This window comes from Ambystoma mexicanum, chromosome 12 (assembly GCF_040938575.1).
Source record: "Ambystoma mexicanum isolate Mex_15411 chromosome 12, UKY_AmexF1_1, whole genome shotgun sequence".
Lineage (NCBI taxonomy): Eukaryota > Metazoa > Chordata > Amphibia > Caudata > Ambystomatidae > Ambystoma > Ambystoma mexicanum.
The window spans coordinates 610,643,798-610,662,539 of record NC_090936.1 but is presented as its reverse complement, the minus strand read 5'-3'; the positions used below and the strand labels follow the sequence as shown (position 1 = coordinate 610,662,539).

At 43.8% G+C, this 18,742-nt stretch overlaps 1 protein-coding gene across 1 annotated transcript in view; it reads right to left on the bottom strand.

The window, feature by feature from the left end:
- TMX2 (thioredoxin related transmembrane protein 2) overlaps positions 1 to 16,469 on the bottom strand; it is a 403,380-nt gene extending 386,911 nt beyond the window's left edge. The window contains exon 1 of the mRNA XM_069629028.1: positions 16,103 to 16,469. Coding sequence (XP_069485129.1) covers positions 16,103 to 16,291 — 189 coding nt within the window. The 5' untranslated portion in view covers positions 16,292 to 16,469. The remainder of the gene's footprint in view (positions 1 to 16,102) is intronic.
- Between the last annotated feature and the right edge of the window lie 2,273 nt (positions 16,470 to 18,742).

Sequence of the window (18,742 nt, the reverse complement as noted above, 5' to 3'; positions counted from 1 at the left end):
GATGCGTGAAGCACCATTGGTACAGTAGACGTCACACTAGGGATAGTATTACTGGCACGCCCTGTCGACAGCTCTTTTCGAGTTTCGAAAACAACAACTGTAATACTCTGCAGCTTCCACTAGATGTCGGCCTATGCACAGCATGTGATTTAAGAAGATTCCACAAGCCTCAGAAATATTTTTTATATATACACACACACACAGACAATGCTGAATTTAAGGGAGAGTGAATAAATACCTAACACAAACGCCAGAACAACACAAGCACTCGGCCCCAGAAATAGTGCTAAAACGTAACTTTTATTAATAATAAAACATTGTCATAAAAACAATTAAAATCATCATGGACTTAGAGAACTGGTGATACAGCTTCAAAGCCACTGTTCATGTGCCACGCGTTCCATCCCTTAACAGGGACTTCATCAGGCTAGTTTTGCAGCCTAAGGCTAACAGGCTGTTTTTGAATTACTCAAACAGGAAACAGAAAGCAAAATGACTCCAGTCATGTGACCTGTTAGTATTGCCTTTAAGTAAGGTTAAACCAAGCCACCATTTTGAATTAGTCATTTTCAGTTCAAATTTGCTTGATTTACCTCTGTCCTTTCTTCTTTATATCTAGATTCATGCACCCATATCTTTAAATTCTATTTATACATTACAATCTGTGTCTCTTATATAGCCCAAAGGATAAAATATCTTTCTTTAATATTAAAAACCGATGCAGTGCATCCTACACGGCTACGGCTGTAACAGCCGATACCTATTGCCGCCTTCGAGGAAAGCATAAAACACAGCACTGGTTTCTGTGCATGAAGATAATCAGTTATGTTTTGAACAGTTTCTGATAATACCGCATTGTGGTATGGTTTCTGTGGAGTAGTGCAATTATGTAGTTATAAAGGCAATGGTAGCTACTTCTTAAAACGTTTCACAGTACAGACATTCTAAAACGAATGCATTCATGATTTCACTATGTAACATGTTAAGATTTTCAAGGTTACACTTCCATGAGGCATGGTGCAGACAATGGCTACGTTTGCACACGAGTTCCTTCAGTGAAGAAGTGTGTAATACAATGGTGTGTATAGAAATGCATTCCTCCATGACCTACTTCTCTCATGATAGTTCTTCCAATAATCTTTGATAGTTTTCTACCACCATTACAATACCAATCCCTTGTGGAGGCTTCCTATTAAACCTAAATGCACATGTGATGTCATGAATTAGATTTGTGATGGCATCTTTGATGTCATGGTGTTAGTCCTTGCAGTGCACACTGGTGGCACGAATTATGGTTGCTTAGCTTACCATAACGGTCACGGTCACTTTTTTTTCGGTTTTACCTGTAACCATAACGTCCCTTTAACAATGTTTTTTGTTAGTGAATTTCATAGATTTTCATTAGGGCACTGTAAACATAACGTTACTAGTGTATGTAGAAATGATGCTATGTTTGTAGTACCGCACCTTCACCATAATGTCCCTTTAGCAACATTTTTTGTTGCGGATTATGATATAAACCTCCTTTCTGAGTGTCACAATGTAAGTGGCAATGAAGGGAGGCAGTGCGACACGCATCGTATATCCGCCACACGATTGTATGCTAAATGGAAGGAACCGTGGTACTGTGGAAAACACTGCAGTGGAAACAGGTAGAAATGGGTGGCTGTTGAAACAGATGGTTGTGCGTGTTGCAGTGCGTTTTCAAGAGTGCAAGTGCGCAACAGCAAGCACAAACATTATTCCTATACTTCCAAAAAGGGCAGCAAGGCAATGTGTGTAGAGCGTGCAGAATTCGGAAATGCAGTAATATCAACAGGAACACTATTTGTGAGGAAAACTGTTCATGCTGTGAAACAATAGATTCCCGTCTGTACAGTACAACAATGGCACAAGTTGTAAAAAGACACAAATACACTTGTTCACAATGCACCGCGCTTTCACCACCATTTCCGGACCAAATAAAAACACGCCTACATGGGTGTCTGCATAATGGGATACACAATTATGCAGGAGATCGGAAACAGAAGCATTACCTGGCCTATTGCCTCCGTCAGCACAAACGGCACTGAAAATCATGTTATATGGTGTTCATCTGTCCCTCCACAAGCAACAACAATAATATCGTCGTGATTGAGCGTCACCAAAGTCTCACACAGACAGACCAAAATCAATCGCTTCATTGTAGGTGCTCTATACGCGCACAAACCCACATGATACACTCCCACACATAACTCACATCGGACTCTGTTTTCCATTCGCTGTCAAGTAATGCATGTGCAATTCACCCACAAAGCAAACACTGTGGCTCGTACAACACAGCCATAAGCTCACCCTCTGCATTTAGGTCAACGAATATACCGTATATCACAGTCTGTGCGTGCACTCCACACCCAGAAAGCTTTTTGCGCAATCCTGTGTCCTCCACCAATCCAAATATAAGGTGGCCATGTGCAAAAGGGGTGTAATGTTACACACACAACCCTGCAACTATCGCTTTATCCGCTGACTTTTCCAGGTGTACGTGCGCAGGAGTAGGGGAATAAATGTCAACCAGGGTAGGGGATGTTCTTTGTAGTGGTGGCTCTTGGTGGTATACATGAGAAAAGTACCCTCGCAGTGGCAAAAACACGCTGCACTTGTTCGTCATCTTTTTGAGTTGATGGTACACTCTTGCACAAGCTATGGAACCCAAAAGCAATGTTCCATAATGCAGTACCACAACGTGTACAGTACCTAATTTGGCCACTCATCGATAGTCTGCAAGCAAATGGTCGAAGGTACGGACAGCAATCCGCACCACAAAGTCTCCACGTCGTCAAAATTCAATTTGCCATTAAGGCCTCTTTCCACGGCATACTTGAGCAGATCTAGCACAAAGCGATCACCCACCATGAAAACTGTAGGTATCACCATCTCTGCAAGCCTCACTACACAGAGTAATGTAACAAAATATGGCCACCCTTTCCTGTGACGCACACTCTAACCACCTGATTGGACAATTGCAACAATCGCATTTCCATTGGCAAGCATGTTCAAAAGCGCAGAATCTAGCATGTGCGCCTCGGTATCGTAAGGACCGTGCCCCAGTAAATCATGAACAGTCCTCCTTCCCTTTCCACTATCCTCTTCCCACCAATCCATTATTAGGTATTGCCAAGTACGCACACACGCATCCATCAATGCCCTCCAAGACTTCAGCATCTTACAATATCAGTCCGCCACAAGACTTCATATGTACCGTTAAAAAATCAGAGTGCACAAGTACAGAGCTGGGTGGTCCTCTATTTTAGAGGGCTGTGTGGGGGGAGGACCAAAATACAACAGTACACAAAAGGTTCCACAAAGCAGCTACCCACCTTCCCACGAACAAGGTGTTAGAGTCCACGTCCACACTTAACATCAATCAAGAGCTGTCATGTTACATTTAGACAGATGCTCAAATTCAACATATTTTAATCTTTATATACAAAAAATACAGAATAGACATGATAAAACATCTAAAAAAAATGTATGGTTTGACATTTCCAACGACCATCAGTTATTTGGAAGATGGTAAAAAAGGAATATCTAAATTAGATTTCATCATCTCAGCAGATAAGTGAGGTAAGTAGAGAAGTGATGGATAGGTTTATTTAAGAAAACCCCTTTTTGTTATTTTCCACTCAAGTAGTCGACACTGAATTATGTTTCTGAAGCATGTGGTAGATTCAATCTTATTTCTGTGATTTGTGAGCTCGTCTTCAGGACACTGTAATGGCACAGGCAGGTCATCTGATCTCATAACTCTAAAAATCAAAAAATAATGAACATGTATTGGTAATGGTGTAAAAATGAGCATACCATCTTTATTATCGGTGTGGTGGACATCTTCACTAACCTTTAATTTCTTTGCAGGCATGTGAGGGATTGTTTTATTTTATGACAATGATCGCAATTAGTCATTAAATGGCGCTTAGTGCCATCTACAAAGGAAACAGTACAAATGTAGTAAGTCCCGTTTACAAATAGTGAAACATCTCTCATTCAGAATGACTTGTGACTGTTAAACTTTCGATGTTAAAATTTCAAAGCCTCACAAGGGTATTATTTCACTTGAATCCGTTTCTAAAAAGTGCAGCGAGTAATTGCTTAACTAGCCGCAATTGTCAATCCACATGGACAGCAATGCATAATTCTGTTGTTCATATATGCGCCCTGAGGCTTTTTAAGTAATATCAAAAGCTAAATTCTATCAGTATTTCATGCCATGAAAGATAATTAGTCCATTAAGAAATCATTACAAAGATACGATAAAGACAATCAGATATTAATTACCTGAGTAGTTTATAGTTGTATCCCCTGTTTTGTATTAACATGGCATGCAAGTCTTGTCACTGCTGGCCAAGCGATCGCCTTAGCATGCAACAGCACATTCCCGTTTAATGCTGGAAACAACTTGTACGTGGAAAAAAATATCCCTCGTCTCCAGTTATCTACGGAGATAAATGTATACAGATACCGCGATCGCTCCATCATTTCAAGTTTTACAGACCATGTTAGATATGTTATAAAGTGCTTACTAGGCTTGAGAGGTCGCGTCCCCACGGCACGGCGAGGGTTGATTCAGATCGCCAAATGCGGAAGAGCGCGCAATTGTTAGCTGCACGTTCATAATACTACAACGTTACAATGCGCGTGTTGCATAAATGAGGGACTGTTATTCCGCCGCCATGTTGGGAGTGTTGGCGAGTCATAACTGCACTTTGTTTTACATAACCACCAATGCTGCTTTATTTAATTTGTGCGCTTGCCATCAACTGGGGGTGTATACCTCTTGGATTCTATTTAAGTGAAAAATATTGTCTAAATGGTTGCCAGAATTGGGTGGACATATTTAACTTACTGCACAAACCTTCTAAAAATAAAGTGTAATAGTGGAACCAAAAGGAGAGAGTTCCAAAGCTTAAATCTTGTCTACATGCAAGCGACAGTATCAATCATCTGCGGGATTTCACAAATTCTTTGACCAGCTTTGTACATATCATAGGTACTTACTTTAAACGCGTAGGACAAATATATAAAGTGAACACAGCAGAAGGTGTTATTTGTCAATAGACAAAGCCCTGTGTCAGTCACAGGTGTAATAGTGGAACCAAAAAAGGGGTTCCAGGGCTTAGGTGTTGTGTTTTCTACATTACAGGCATCGTAAAAATACTCACTTTAGACACCGGTGGTAATATTCAAAAACAGACGCATGGCAGAAGATGTTATTTGTGAATAAACAAATACCATTCAATTGTGATATTTAACGGTTCTAGGTCAAAGTTTCGAATGCAAAGGATCAAATGACCGAAGGGTCGAATCAAAAAGACCGAAAACCAAAGGATACATTTTTTTTGGGGGGGGGGGGTTGGAGGGGTCCCCTACAAACCCCCTTTTTTGTGGTAAAAACCACTTTTTCCAAAACGGAAACCCAAAAAAAAAAAAAAAAAATTAAAAAATACAAATAAATCAACCCCTTTCTTTTAGGTCAAATTGACTCTCACCTTTGGCATTCGATCTTTTTAAATTTGGTACTTTAACTGGACACCATATTTAACCCCGCATTGACAGAGTTCAGGTCAAAAATCCATTTTGTTCTAATTGCCCGAGTTTTAAAATCTCTGTCTCCACCTCGGGGATGGGCCGAGACTGTCTGGATGATGAACCAATAGATGTGTTCTTGGTTATAATTAGCTTTTGTGAAATGGGCCACAAGAGGTTTATCAACAATAGCATTTTTCACACATGAGCGATGCTCACAAATCCTTTGTTTCACAGGTCCCTTTGTTTTCCCCAATATACAGCAGTCCTCATGGACATTTTATACCATTTATGGCCCATGATGTATTACAATTAGTGAATGTTTTCAATTGCCATTTGCGACCATTCAACTCAATTTCTTTGAGATTGCTGGTTAAGCGGCAAACTGAACAGTACCCGCATTTTTAATGCGCGATCACTGGGGGGCATTGCCATAAAGTGATTTGTGTTTGATGTCTACCATATTCTTTCGCTGTGTAGGTATGTACCAATTTGTCCCATAGATTTGGCATTCATTTAAATGCGAAACGTGGTTTCTGGATGGCAAAATCTTCTGTGTCCTTCAAACCCCAATTTTTGAGGCTACAACTGCGTAGTTCATGACTGATAGGTGAAAAAGTAGACAAACATGTAATTTTGTCTTCCTTGACCTTGGGATGTTTTTCAAGGCAAGGTTCCCTATTGACATTGCGTGCACGTTTCATGTATCTTCGAACTATATGAGCTGGAAATCCACGTTCTTTCAATCTGGTGGTGGGATGTTTACTATTAATGTCAAAATCCTCCTTAGTGCTACAATTGCGTCTAATCTGCAAGAATTGCCCATAGGATAGATTCTCCTGTAGGGCTTGTGGATGAAAGCTATTGAATAATAAAAGTGTGTTTTTATCATTGGGCTTCTTAAATAAAGTAGTGCCCACTTTATTCAGAGGTGCTCAATAGATCTCTAGATCCAGAAATGCAATTATTTCCTTGTTAAAGGTCATGGTAAACTTAATACACATCTTGTGTGTTTAGCCAGTCCAAGAACTCAAGCAGGCTGCCTACGCTGCCTTTCCACAGCATGAAAACATTGTCAATGTAACGATGCCACGCTTTGATTTGTTCTTTAAAAGGATTTGTACTTGTATAAATCAATCTATTTTCCAAGTCATCCATGAACAGATTTGCCAAATCAGGGGCAAAAGTTGCCCCCATGCTGGTCCTGTGGAGTTGTTGATAGAATGTTCCTTCCACAATTAAAAAAAATTGTTTACAAGGGCCAGTCCGATACATTCACTAATGACATTCGATGGGACCGTTTTATCAGTTCTTTTCTCAAGGTATGAGTGCATTATTTGAACACACAGTAACTGCGGGATACTAGTGTATAACGATTCTACATCTAGTGTTACCAGGAGGTCTTGTTCGTTTATTTCCAAGTTGTTTAAGATCTTAATCATACTTGTAGAATCCTGGACATATGATTGCATCTGCTCAACAAATGGTCTCAAGAAAGTGTCCGCATAAATGGACGAGGGTTCTAGAAGTGACCCAATTGCAGCTACAATTGGGCGCCCTAGTGGTATAGTGGCACACTTGTGCATTTTTGGTAGACAATGGAAGGCTGGAATGGTGGAGTTATTTTTCACCAAATAGGACTCCTCATCTATCCAGCCTTCATTTGCAGCGTGGTCTGTGAGTGTCTAACAATTTTGCAGGATTTTCAGGGCAGTCATACGGACTGCAATTGGACACTTCCAAAGGTTCAGCAGGCACGGATCCTCGAGCAAGGGTCAAGACCGGTTGTTCCCACCGGTCCAGGGATCGAAGCACCTACTAAGACATTCTTGCAGTCAGGACAGAGGAGCAGGGCTTCACCAAAACAAGACTGAGTCGATGCTGGTCTGTCACAGGGATCGTCAGTGGGCTGTAGGTCTTCATAGAAGAATACAAAGTATCCTAACTGCACTTGACTAAGGTGATATGTGCAATTGTAACAATACAAGCATTTATAAAGAGAGACAAACTATCTCAGTACAGACAGTTTTAGGGACTAGTGGTTTCCTCATAACAATGGGCAAAACTGTATTGTCTGTTTTGACCATGGCAAAACGGTTGCACGTACAAAAAGGTCTATAAATGCTACCACCAAAGGTTCGAACACCAAAAGTTTGAACCTTTGGTGGTAGCATTGCAGGCAAGTTAAAACTTATATTTTTTTTTAAACCCCGATACTGTGTGGTATAGTGAGCGGGGGGTTGCGGGGGACACCTGCAGCCCCTGTAAAAAAAAAAAAAAAAAAAAAAAAAAAAAAAAAAGGGACCATGCGGCGCCGGTTCTTGATCACGGAAGTGAAAAGGAACTGGTGCCGCAGGGACCCAGCGTGAAGAAGAGGGTAAGTGGGATTTGTTTATGTTTGGTATGTGGGTGGGGGTGTGTTGTGGGTGGAGGTGTGGGTATGTACGTGTGTTCGCATGAGAAAGGTGCAAACTTTTGGTGGTTCGCACCTTTCTCATGCAAACTTTCCAGCCGCCGGCAAATCAGCCGCGGTCGGATCACGTAGATCAGAGCAAAACAGGGAAGGGAAGTAAAACAGAAGGCTTTACTTACCTTCAAAAAGTCAGGGCAGGGTTCAAAAAAGCCAAAAGAAAGGGAGTCTCATAGAAATCTATGGAGTGAAAGGTGAACGAAGATAATCTTCCTGAACACTGGGAGAGAGGCCACATTCTAAATGGACCCCATAGCAAGGGGCCCATGATCCAACCCAGGTTAAAGTCTAATAGGCGGGATTCCAATACTATAAATAAATAACCTGAAACAAATGTGTGCAGCAACAATGCAACCCCATAGTAGCAGCTACCCTAAACAAAGTGCAGCAAAGCACCTACAATCTTCACATTGAACAAACTGCATTTCAAGTGATCGTTGATATTTGTTTTCTCCCACCCCCCCCAAATAACTAGTGGCAACAAAGGGTCAGTAAACCCAATCTATGGAGACCTTATTAAGCCTAGGGATTATACATGGTCATCAGCCGCCAAAGGTGGGTGAACTCATCAGGTGTCACGGACATGGCTACATGTTCATCAAGGGGCACGGGAATGGTTATGTGATTTATTCAGCTGCTATGGATACTAGATTATTCATTAGCGGGTCGCCCGCGAAAGTATCCGATGAACAGCCATGGGCATGTGAGGTCATCAGACTTTACAAGTACGATGGCCACCTTGTGTCATCAGAGTTTCACAGCCATTGGTAAATAAGGTCACCAGAGTTCCCATTCATTGGGACATTACATCAGAGTCACAGACAGGGGTATGCAACGTCAAACCAATGGTTGCATATAGACACAAGGGTTCTCAGCTGTAGGTAAGTGGGGAGTCAGCAGATGGTCCTAAACAAGAGTACGTGAGGCCGTTTTTCATGACAACCGTGTCTCCATTTAGCCCCTGCGTTGGATTAGCAGTGTTGGATATCTGCCATTTGCAGTGGAAACCAATGACCAAATGATGTCCTACAATAGGCAACTGGTGAGGGGAATTCTATAGTGTTAATGATGAAAACTTAGAACGTTTTAAACTCTTTCCTGAAATAATGGTAACACAAACAAACACAAACTACTGTTTTAAGCCATCTCATTGCGGGGCTCAGATGCCTGAACAAAAGATTTAGTTGGGATCCACCCCACAGAGACCTTCATATACAATGAGGAACTACTTTATCAGACTGGCCATATGCCCCACTAAATCTTGTGTTCAGGCATCTGAGCCCCACAATGAGATGGCTTAAAACAGTGGCTTGTGAAAACAGGCACCATTTTTCAAGTTTATTACCAAATCTTTTGACTAAATAAGCTCTACCAAGAATACTAGGGGTTCATCCCCAGATTTATCTAATTGCCTTGAGAACGACCGATGGGTCAAAACATGTGTCGGATGTACCTTCAATAAATCACCTTCCACACAACCAACGGATTTATCCATATATATTCTCTGATATTGTTACGAGTTTTGAGATTTAATTTTGAGTATTGATCACTGGAATTATGGTTTATTTGCGCAGTATAAGTACACATGCCAACTGATACAGTCCATTACCTTTGATGTATTAAGGGGAACCTCAAGTGTTTTTTCTGCTGCATTTTTTACTGAACTCGGGGAAGTTGGGCGCACCACTCTCAGTTACTCGCCTACACTTTGGTATTTGCAGTTTCTCCTGATGTTGGCATAGGCTGGCCAAAATAGGATCAAGGCACAGTGCTCTCTTCTTCGTTATGACAGAGGGGACAAATTGCTGCATCACTTGCGTTCCAGGTGTGCTTTAGACTAGCCACGGGTAATATACCAATACGCAATTTCAGATAACCTTCAAAGTCCGACCAATTTTCCGTGACAGATAGGGGCGCAAACTAGCTTTACTCTGGACTCTCTCCCATCTAGTCCATTAACCTTTTTAAATAACACTTTGTAATTTGCTGGGTTACATTCAGGGTGCAGCCAGTATCCTTCCAACCCCATTGCAACAAGCTCTTAAGGCTCGAGCCCAACATAGATCACGCCCTCCCGGGTGAGTCATAACATCCCTAGCAGCCCTTCTATAGTGATCCAAATTACACTTCACCATACTCTGGCCCACATGGATACTGGTCTTGTTCTATAGACAAAGCCAATGCTATGTAAGCCCAGTTCCCACAAAACCCGGACGTTTGGCACATTGACCGGATGCCCTAATATGGACTTGAAAAATGTCAACTCTGCCACCTGTAACATGCCTAAATTTCACAGGCGCCAGAGCTGGGCCCTGTAGAGGGCTGCCTGCAGTATATGGCTCATATAGATCTGTAAAATGACGCTAAATCCGGTCTGCATGAATTTGAGTACAGCCCCACCACACTTGGACAATTTTAGGCCCACCTGTCTTTCCTGGTTAGTCCAGGCACAGTTGGCCGTCACTCTGACCCCCTAGGTAGTCCTAGCTCGTTACCTGCTCGATAGTACCACCACTCAGACAGACTTCAAGCCCAGGGATTTTCCCTGGCCCTTTTTTTGCGAGCCCATTTTCCTCACAAAACTTTCAAAAGGTTGTCAATTGTCTTTGAAGACCCCGGTGGGTCCATGAGAGGAGAACCGCATCGTCCGCAAATAGGAGGATGGGTATTGGCTCGCATGCAAGGGATGAGGCATCTTTCTGCTCGCCCACCATGCGGTCAATAACCCAATTGATAGACAAAACAGGATGGGCGCAAGGGCACAACCCTGTCTAACACCCACCTCAATATTGATTCTTGCTGATGTTTTGCTGTCCGTTTAGTACCGAATTGTCGCCCCATAATTGTTATAGAGCGACTGTATACCTCTTAAAATACCCAATGGGATACCCTTGTTAAACAACACATTCCACAATTCACTCTGGGTACATTGTCAAACGCAAGCTTCAAGGCTACGAATACTGCGTACATGTTCATTGATTTTAGTGCCACATACCTGTCCAAGATCAACTGAAGCCTCAGTACTTGGTCTACTGTGCTGATACCGTGCAGGAAGCCGGCCTGCAGGTGGTGCAAAGTCCCCACCTCTGTGCTCCATGCCTTTAAGTGCCCAAGGACCGCCTTGGCAAACACTTTTCCCCCTGCATCCAGGAGGGAAATGGGTCTGTAATTAGATGGACAGCCCTCATCCCCTTTCTTAAAGATGGCGACCAAGACTGCTTGAGTCCACGAAAAGGGACCCTATTGGCTTCCTAGAACTTGTGCAAATATGGGATCAATATGGACACCTCCTGCCTGTACCACTCTGCCGGGACCATATCCGGGCCTGGTGCTTTCCCCCAGTTTCTGCGATAATAGGGCAGCCTCAATATCACGTGTGGTCAGCACAAGGGGGGCAATGTCCCCCTCCCCAGGCCCGCCAGAGGCAGTGCCACGGTCCACGCAAGAGGCCCAGCAAAGGCTTCCAATGTGCTTGACCCAGGCTGCCTCTGGGATGCTTTCCATTGCTTGATTCTGGCTGCTGCTCTTCCCTCCCTCTTAAAGGTGCCAAAAACTTCTAGAGTTGCCAGACTTGGTGGCCCTCAGAAGGTTGACCCAGAGTTTATCCGAGTATGCCGCCTTCTTGACCTTGAGGTTGCGTTATAGTGCCCTTGTGGGAGTCAGGGTCGATGTGCCCTGCTCCCCCAGATCCTGAACCAGCTTGATCAATGCCCTTTTAGTAGCCAGGAACTCACAGTCATACCATAGGATGGTACGATCCGCCCTGCTAGGGATCTGAGATCATGGTCGACTCATACTTTTCCCTACGGCACTCATAATTCATTCATGCAATTGGAGGGGTTAGTCAGCATTGTTGACCTCACTGCTACAAAAAAAAAAAAAAAAGATCAACCAGGGGCAGAATGCTTGCATATATACCTGGTAATTTAGTCTCTTGGTCTAGTAGGTGGCACTAAATGGGGCACCTGGCACTGCCAATAAGCTCAGTAAGGGTCTTTTCCAGCCATGTGTCTCCCTCCTTGCACCAAATAGTGAACCTAGTACAGAGACTACAATGGATTGTGGTCACTCTCTGGCCGCTTTAGCAACACAAAAATCTTGCAGGTGACCCCAGGATTGCACATTCAGGATGTAATCAATTAGACTGCACTTGGGGCGCATACCAAAGGTTATACTTGCCGGGCAGTCGCTTGGGAATCTGCCATTACATACCCGAGACCCAGCTGCAGGAACAATCTGGCTACTTCCTCAGCAGGTGTATATTCTCTTTGAATGTTCCGCCACCAAGTTTCCCAACACCCATCTCGCATCCTCCTCATCCGTGATCCCTACCAAAATGTGGAGTGGCTCGAATTGGAGATTCAGATCAACACAAATTATGTTTAATCGAACCAGCGTGCCTTTCCCTCCAGTCAGTCAGTCACTCTTTATTTCAAGAGTGACAACACAGGGTTGCTTGTGGTAGCGTCATAGCAACTGTACAAATGAATAACAATTTAGACCAATCAGGAGAACGCATTTGAATTGCCATATAATCACTATGAAAGACATACATATTGCAGAGAATATTTTTACACTAACCCACAGATTTAACCTACCGCTTGGGCACCCTTTTCCCCCCCTTTAAAGCTGGTACATTGAATGTTACAAAACCCTGGATGTTGTCGGTCACCAGTGACCATGTCTCTTGAAGTACTATAATGTCATAGAAGTGTACCAGATCTAGCCACGCTGCATCCTCCATGTACTTCGGTATGCCTGCTATATTCCACAACATCACCTGCATTGATTCCAATGATCTAGACATAGGGGCTTGGGGTATTTGTGCAAACTTTTAATCAGAACAAGAATCGTCAGACAGTTCTACCCCTACAGAGTGTTTTTCGATGTCATTGATTATTCGAAGTCACAGAGTGTATAGCCCCAGCTGCAGACTACCAACTTCATTATAAGAACCTGCACCCAGTCTCAAGTAAGCCTCTCATTTGGCTGGTCTGCAGCTCACCTCCATGTCCAAGGGGTATACATGGGGCACCTTGAGTTGGCTTAGTCATGGGTCTTGGGTGTTTGTGGAATACTGTTACCCGAAAGCCCAGCTCATACAACATGCTGGAACACAAATATAATAAGGTGGCCACCACAGGAAACGCCGGCTCAATTAAGGACCGGTTTGTGGTACTAGACCATTTTGGGAGTTCGATGTGCAGTATGTCGGCATTGGTAATGGCCACGAGGCCCGGGATCCGTCTCCATAGGGCCAACAGAAAGATCTGTTTAGAAACAGGCTCTCAGCATTTGGACTTGTTTCCTCAATTTTTACTAGGTTCCCAAACTGGAGCTCGGGTTCAGGGCTGCGATCCCTATGACAAATGGCCCAGGTATTCGATGGTAAGGCCGGATTCAGACAAGGGAATGAGGCATTGGGGCATCCAACGACTGCAATGGACCAGCTGGTACCATGGGAGTGACCTGTGGCACCGATATATGATGGTTTGTGTCTGGCTCCATCTCAGCTGGTACTGGCGAGGGTGTTGCTATAGAGGCCGGAGGAAGGTGAAGCCAGGAGTCAATGGGCCCACGCAGGGCCACCTTCCTGGTTGTACCGTCCACTTGGTCCCTGGTGACCAGAATGTATTTAGATGTATTGATGATGGCTGGGCAGCATCTACCGCTGGCAGGATAGGTGGTGAGGCTATATTCTTGTGCCCGTCTTTTGAACATCGTTTTTTAGTTTTCATACCCTTAGAGGGCTATTCATCATTGCCAATTCAGGTTGTAATGCTAATTCACGCTCCTTGGATTCTGCAGTTATTGACACTGGATCCAATGGAGTGATTGGCAAGGTTCCAAGGGGACACTGGACCCTTTGTGGGCCCAGTTCCATTTGAGCAGCAGCTTGATGGCCCGCGTTTGTTGTGACCTCTGGTGACGATAGTTGGGTTTCATATCTCTCTAGTACACCTGCCCGTGGTCGTAAAGGGTCAGTGTTGCAGTCCAATATGACGTCCACCACTTTTGCCAGAATCCTTTTTGTCTCAAGATGATCCTCTACCAGATTTCTGCATAGCACCAAAAGAGCATCTAGTTTGGAAATAAGAACATTCGATGTTGATGCATCGCTGGACAGAAGCATTAAGGATCAGGCAAATATGAGAACTGTCAGCACTAGTGGCATGGTTTTGGTCTACTTCACCCCCACTAGACGGTCCCTGCCTAATCCCGAGGGTAAGGGCCAGTAGAGGAGTTAATAATAATGATGCTATCTGGTTTTGTAGGAGCCGTTTGTTGCGCATTTCTGTGGAGTGTGCAACATGTGTTTAGAAGGGATTCAATGTTGTCAATAAGTGGGGAAGAGAGAGGGTGTTTTTCCCAGTACTGCCAGTCCACACTGCATCCTCTGCACCCACCGGCGCCGGCAGTGAATGCTCATTGACTGGTGGGCCCCCTGCGACTGCCACCATTGAGCCGAAGAAACTTGATCTTGCGTTGCCCATCCGGTTGTAGTAGCTTGGCCTTTTTTTGAGCCCATGGATTTCTTGTCACAAGAGGAACTACGGGGGAGATTCCTCTTTCTAGACATCCTGTCCTGTAGGCTATAATGATTATGCTTGATGGACTGAGGACTTGACTGACTTCTTAGTCTTCATGAACCAACGGGCTCTCGCCAATGTGGGTAGCATAAATGTAGGAGGGATTTTAGTTGTGCACAGCCAATAGGATAATGGTAAAAATGGAAGGGGTCCAATAGGGAACAGCCAAGGTGTAGCTCCTTCAATATCGACAACCAGTGCTCGGATGGAGATTCTATAACCGGACCCCCCTCCCCACTCTCCCTCCTCAGTGCACAGGTTGTGTGCCGTGATGTATTTACAGTTAGTGTGTGAAGTAGATGGATGTTGGTGCAGATATTGTTACCCTATCTTAATCAAATCAATGGTAAACTTGATTGCATTGACTCACCATGCAAGTGGGAGAATTTGAGGCTTTCAAAGTGCACTTTAAATCAACCAAGCGGTGGACCGGAGGAGCAGCTCTGAACGGAGTCAAGGACCACAGGAGAGTGACTCACCAGAAGAGCCAAGGAACAGAGGGGCAATACCACAGAATGGCCTCTACCGAAGTTTTACTCCAGTCCATTCTTTGTTTTAGCTATTAAGAGGTGCTTGTAAGCAGAGTATTGCACTCGAGTAAAACCAGGAAGAAAAGGACATATGGGGAGGCACACACAATTAGGGTGTGGTTTAGTTATTTACCAACCCACCGACTGGCAAATGCCATTTTGGTCCCCATGGCCATTCCCACCCACTACCAGCTTCTTCCTCCCTGCCCAAAGCAAATCCTCCTGGGGTGTCTTTGAGCTAGTTGTACAAAGCAATAACATCAAACATTGCCTGTCCGTGTTATTTCGAAGCATTCTGCCGAGTTATGAGTTAAAGGTTTAATTGCAGCAGCAAAAGTGCTACAGGTTTAATAAAGCATGTCTTCAATAAGTGGTCGAGTGCACACTTGTTTAGGTCTATTGCAGTGAATTGCTGCTTAAACAAACATTGACAAAGTGAACAGTTTTGGCTTGTGTGCAGGTAGTAGAGGTCGCCAACGCTCATCAGTAAGCAAGGTCACCAGCGATCCGAACCATAAGTGAAGTCAACGGGTCGCAGTCGTGGGAACGTACCAACCATAGACAGAGGCATAAAACACATGGGGTGCCACAGACACATTAATTCAATCACTCCTTTCCCAGACAAGGGTACATTAGTGGGTACAAACAGGATAGGGTCGATAAAAACTATGAGCACAAGAAATCTTCACACGATACAATACCGATTTGACCAGGGACCACAGAAGAGGGTAGCTCAGGTCGTTCGGGGAAACATCAAGGACCCATAGCAAGGGACCCCGAGACCACCAGTCACATGAAACCACCACGGTGTCACGTGAGAGCGCAGGTAGAATGAAGCCACAAACCTCAACGAGCCCAACGCAGGCACCGAAGTGAGCGATACAGAATTTCTCGTCTACTACAGTGCTATTTGGGAGACGCGTGCCATCAGGACACCAGCACCTTACCCAGTCAAAGTCGCAGGAATTGCCGTCCTCACGCTGGGTGGGCAGACCCAGGCAGAGCGGCGGCGCCTTACGCATGATGGGAAAAGACAGCGAGAGCAGCGCCGAGAAGAGATAATAGGGCCTTGCAAGCCATCGTGAAAGCCGTGGGGCTGAATAAAGGAGCGCAAGCAGCGGCGCAAGTACAGCCATGATGAGAGAACACCGGGCTGGTGGCTGCTGTAGGGGACGGTGACGTCGCCACCAGAGAGCCAATCAAACAGCTGTAGCTGGTGCTTCGTGCAACCATAGAGAAACGGGTGCCATCATGGTACAGGGTAGGTATCCCATAGCAAGGACTGAGGCGGCCATCTTAAAACAGGACATTTGTCCTACAGAAAAAGCGCATCCGATATTTATTCGTGGTTACTTTCTTGGGAAAGGAATACATATTTTTCATAGTGGCTTTTAGGAAAGTCCTGATTCCATGAAAGAGTCGACACATGGGCTTAGTATAATGCCCCCTTCTCTTTAATCGCAGAGCATCGTCACACTAATAAAACATACATTATGAAATAAAACGACCTTTCTCATGAACCTTTGAGGAAAAGTCAAATCCCTTGCAGGGAAATCGTCTGTTCATACCTGCCCTGAGGACGCAAAAGGTTGAGAGCTATGTTGTGTGTCATTGTGAATCCCTTAAATGTTTTGTTTTGCAATATATGGTTAGTACCATCAACCTTTAATAGCAATCAAATAATAAAACAAAGCTAATTTCTTTTAAATACAATTTAAAATTGATAGTAGTTAATTTCATATCACAAAACTCATAGATACGCTTCAAAACAGCAATACTCATTTAGCAGCATGCATATTTGAGCATAGCAAAGTCCAATGGTTCATCATATGATGTCAAATATTCATTTATTTTTACATTTATAGAAGCGTACCAAACCAGGCATCAGGGCGCTAGTTACAGAAAGTGCGAGATGACAGTCTTAAGTTATAAAAACATAGTCTGGTAAATGCATAGCCTGGCAAAAGCCGCGCCTCATGGTACGGTAGGCTACACCAGGAATACAGATGAGCAATCACAATCAGATGGGTGCATAAACTGGCAGAGCCTCGCCTCATGGTACGGGGGCTACACCAGGAATAGAGATCAGCAGTCACAATTATGTGGGTGCATAGACTGGCAAAAGCTGCGCCTCATGGTACAGGGGCTACACCAGGAATACAATAGGACAATCACAATGAGCAACAGCCCGATTACATTTTTAAGCAGGCATGCAAAATGTATAAAACAAAACAGACCTAGGTTTGAATAACCCAAAGGGTGCATAATACAATACAAAGTGGATGCAGTGATGTAGACACAGAGTTCGAGGAGCATTCAGGGGCAGAGAAACCAATGTACGCTGAAAAGTCATAGTGCAGTGCTCAAGACCAAGGTAGCGGTTTAGTGAAGGGTCCCAGCAAGGAACAAATGCATAGCTCTCAACCATTTGTGTCACAAAGGCGGGTGAAAACACACAATTTTTATTTTTGGTGGGTGAGAGAACCATTGAAACAAATGGGTGTGCAGGGCTTGGCGGGTGAGTCAGCTGTTCACAAGGTGGGTAACACCCATCAAAAGCATGTGAGTTCAGAGCTATGCGAATGCATGTGATGGCAACACCACGACCGAGGGTCAAGGGATGCGAGCCAGAAACAAGCTACTATTTGGGGAAGTGCTGTGAATCTGGAGAGGTGAAGTGCAGAGACAGCAGCGTGCGAGAAATGGTAGATTGGTCGGCAGCAGGATATGAAAGTGATCAACATGATGCCATGCGTTATTGATCTTACCTTCTATTCATGATTAAACAAACCCAGGCACATCCCTCTATCTGCAAGATATTAAAAACAATTAACATTTTCAAACAAAGAGCCCTTGATAGGACATAAGATCTTCTGATAGATTGACAGCAATTTCCAGTCAGCTCTTGCCTGTAAAGATATTATGCCAAGTTCGTATCGTACAGCAGCAATTGGTAAGGAATTTGGAAGTCAAAGTGTTTTTCACCAAAAAAGGGCTTCATGAACTGGGAGACAATGTGTCACTCTAACAGGATAGGTCTCTATGCCATGGAGTAGTTTAGGCACCAATTTGCCCTTATGTAAGTGTGTTACAGGTTTTAAAGAAAATGTGCAGTACTTATGATCAACCTTTAGTAGTTGAGAGGACCAGGCATCAACACAATCTTTAAACCACTATTTCAGACTCCCCATACATGGTTTTGAATGAATAAAGAATACTAAATAGGTCATGGAGGATACAGTGTTGATTTTTGAATCTCTAATCCTCCAACAGTAAGAGCTCTTGGTCCTAGATTTAGATAATGGTAACATCTTGGTCTTTTCAGGATGGACTTTCAGAGAGTGGGCTTCAACATAAGCAACAAAATAATGTATTAAGCGTTGAAGACCCACTGCAGTGGAGTCAAATAGTAGGTAGTCATCAGCATATGCCAAGGAATGTGGTCTGAGATGACACAATTTGGGTGAAACAAGTACTGCCGATTTTAGATGGTCATCAGTATCTGGAAGATAGATATTAAATAGGCATAATGCCAAAACACATCCCTGTCGAACTCCACAAGCAGTGGGACTAGATCTAAAAATACC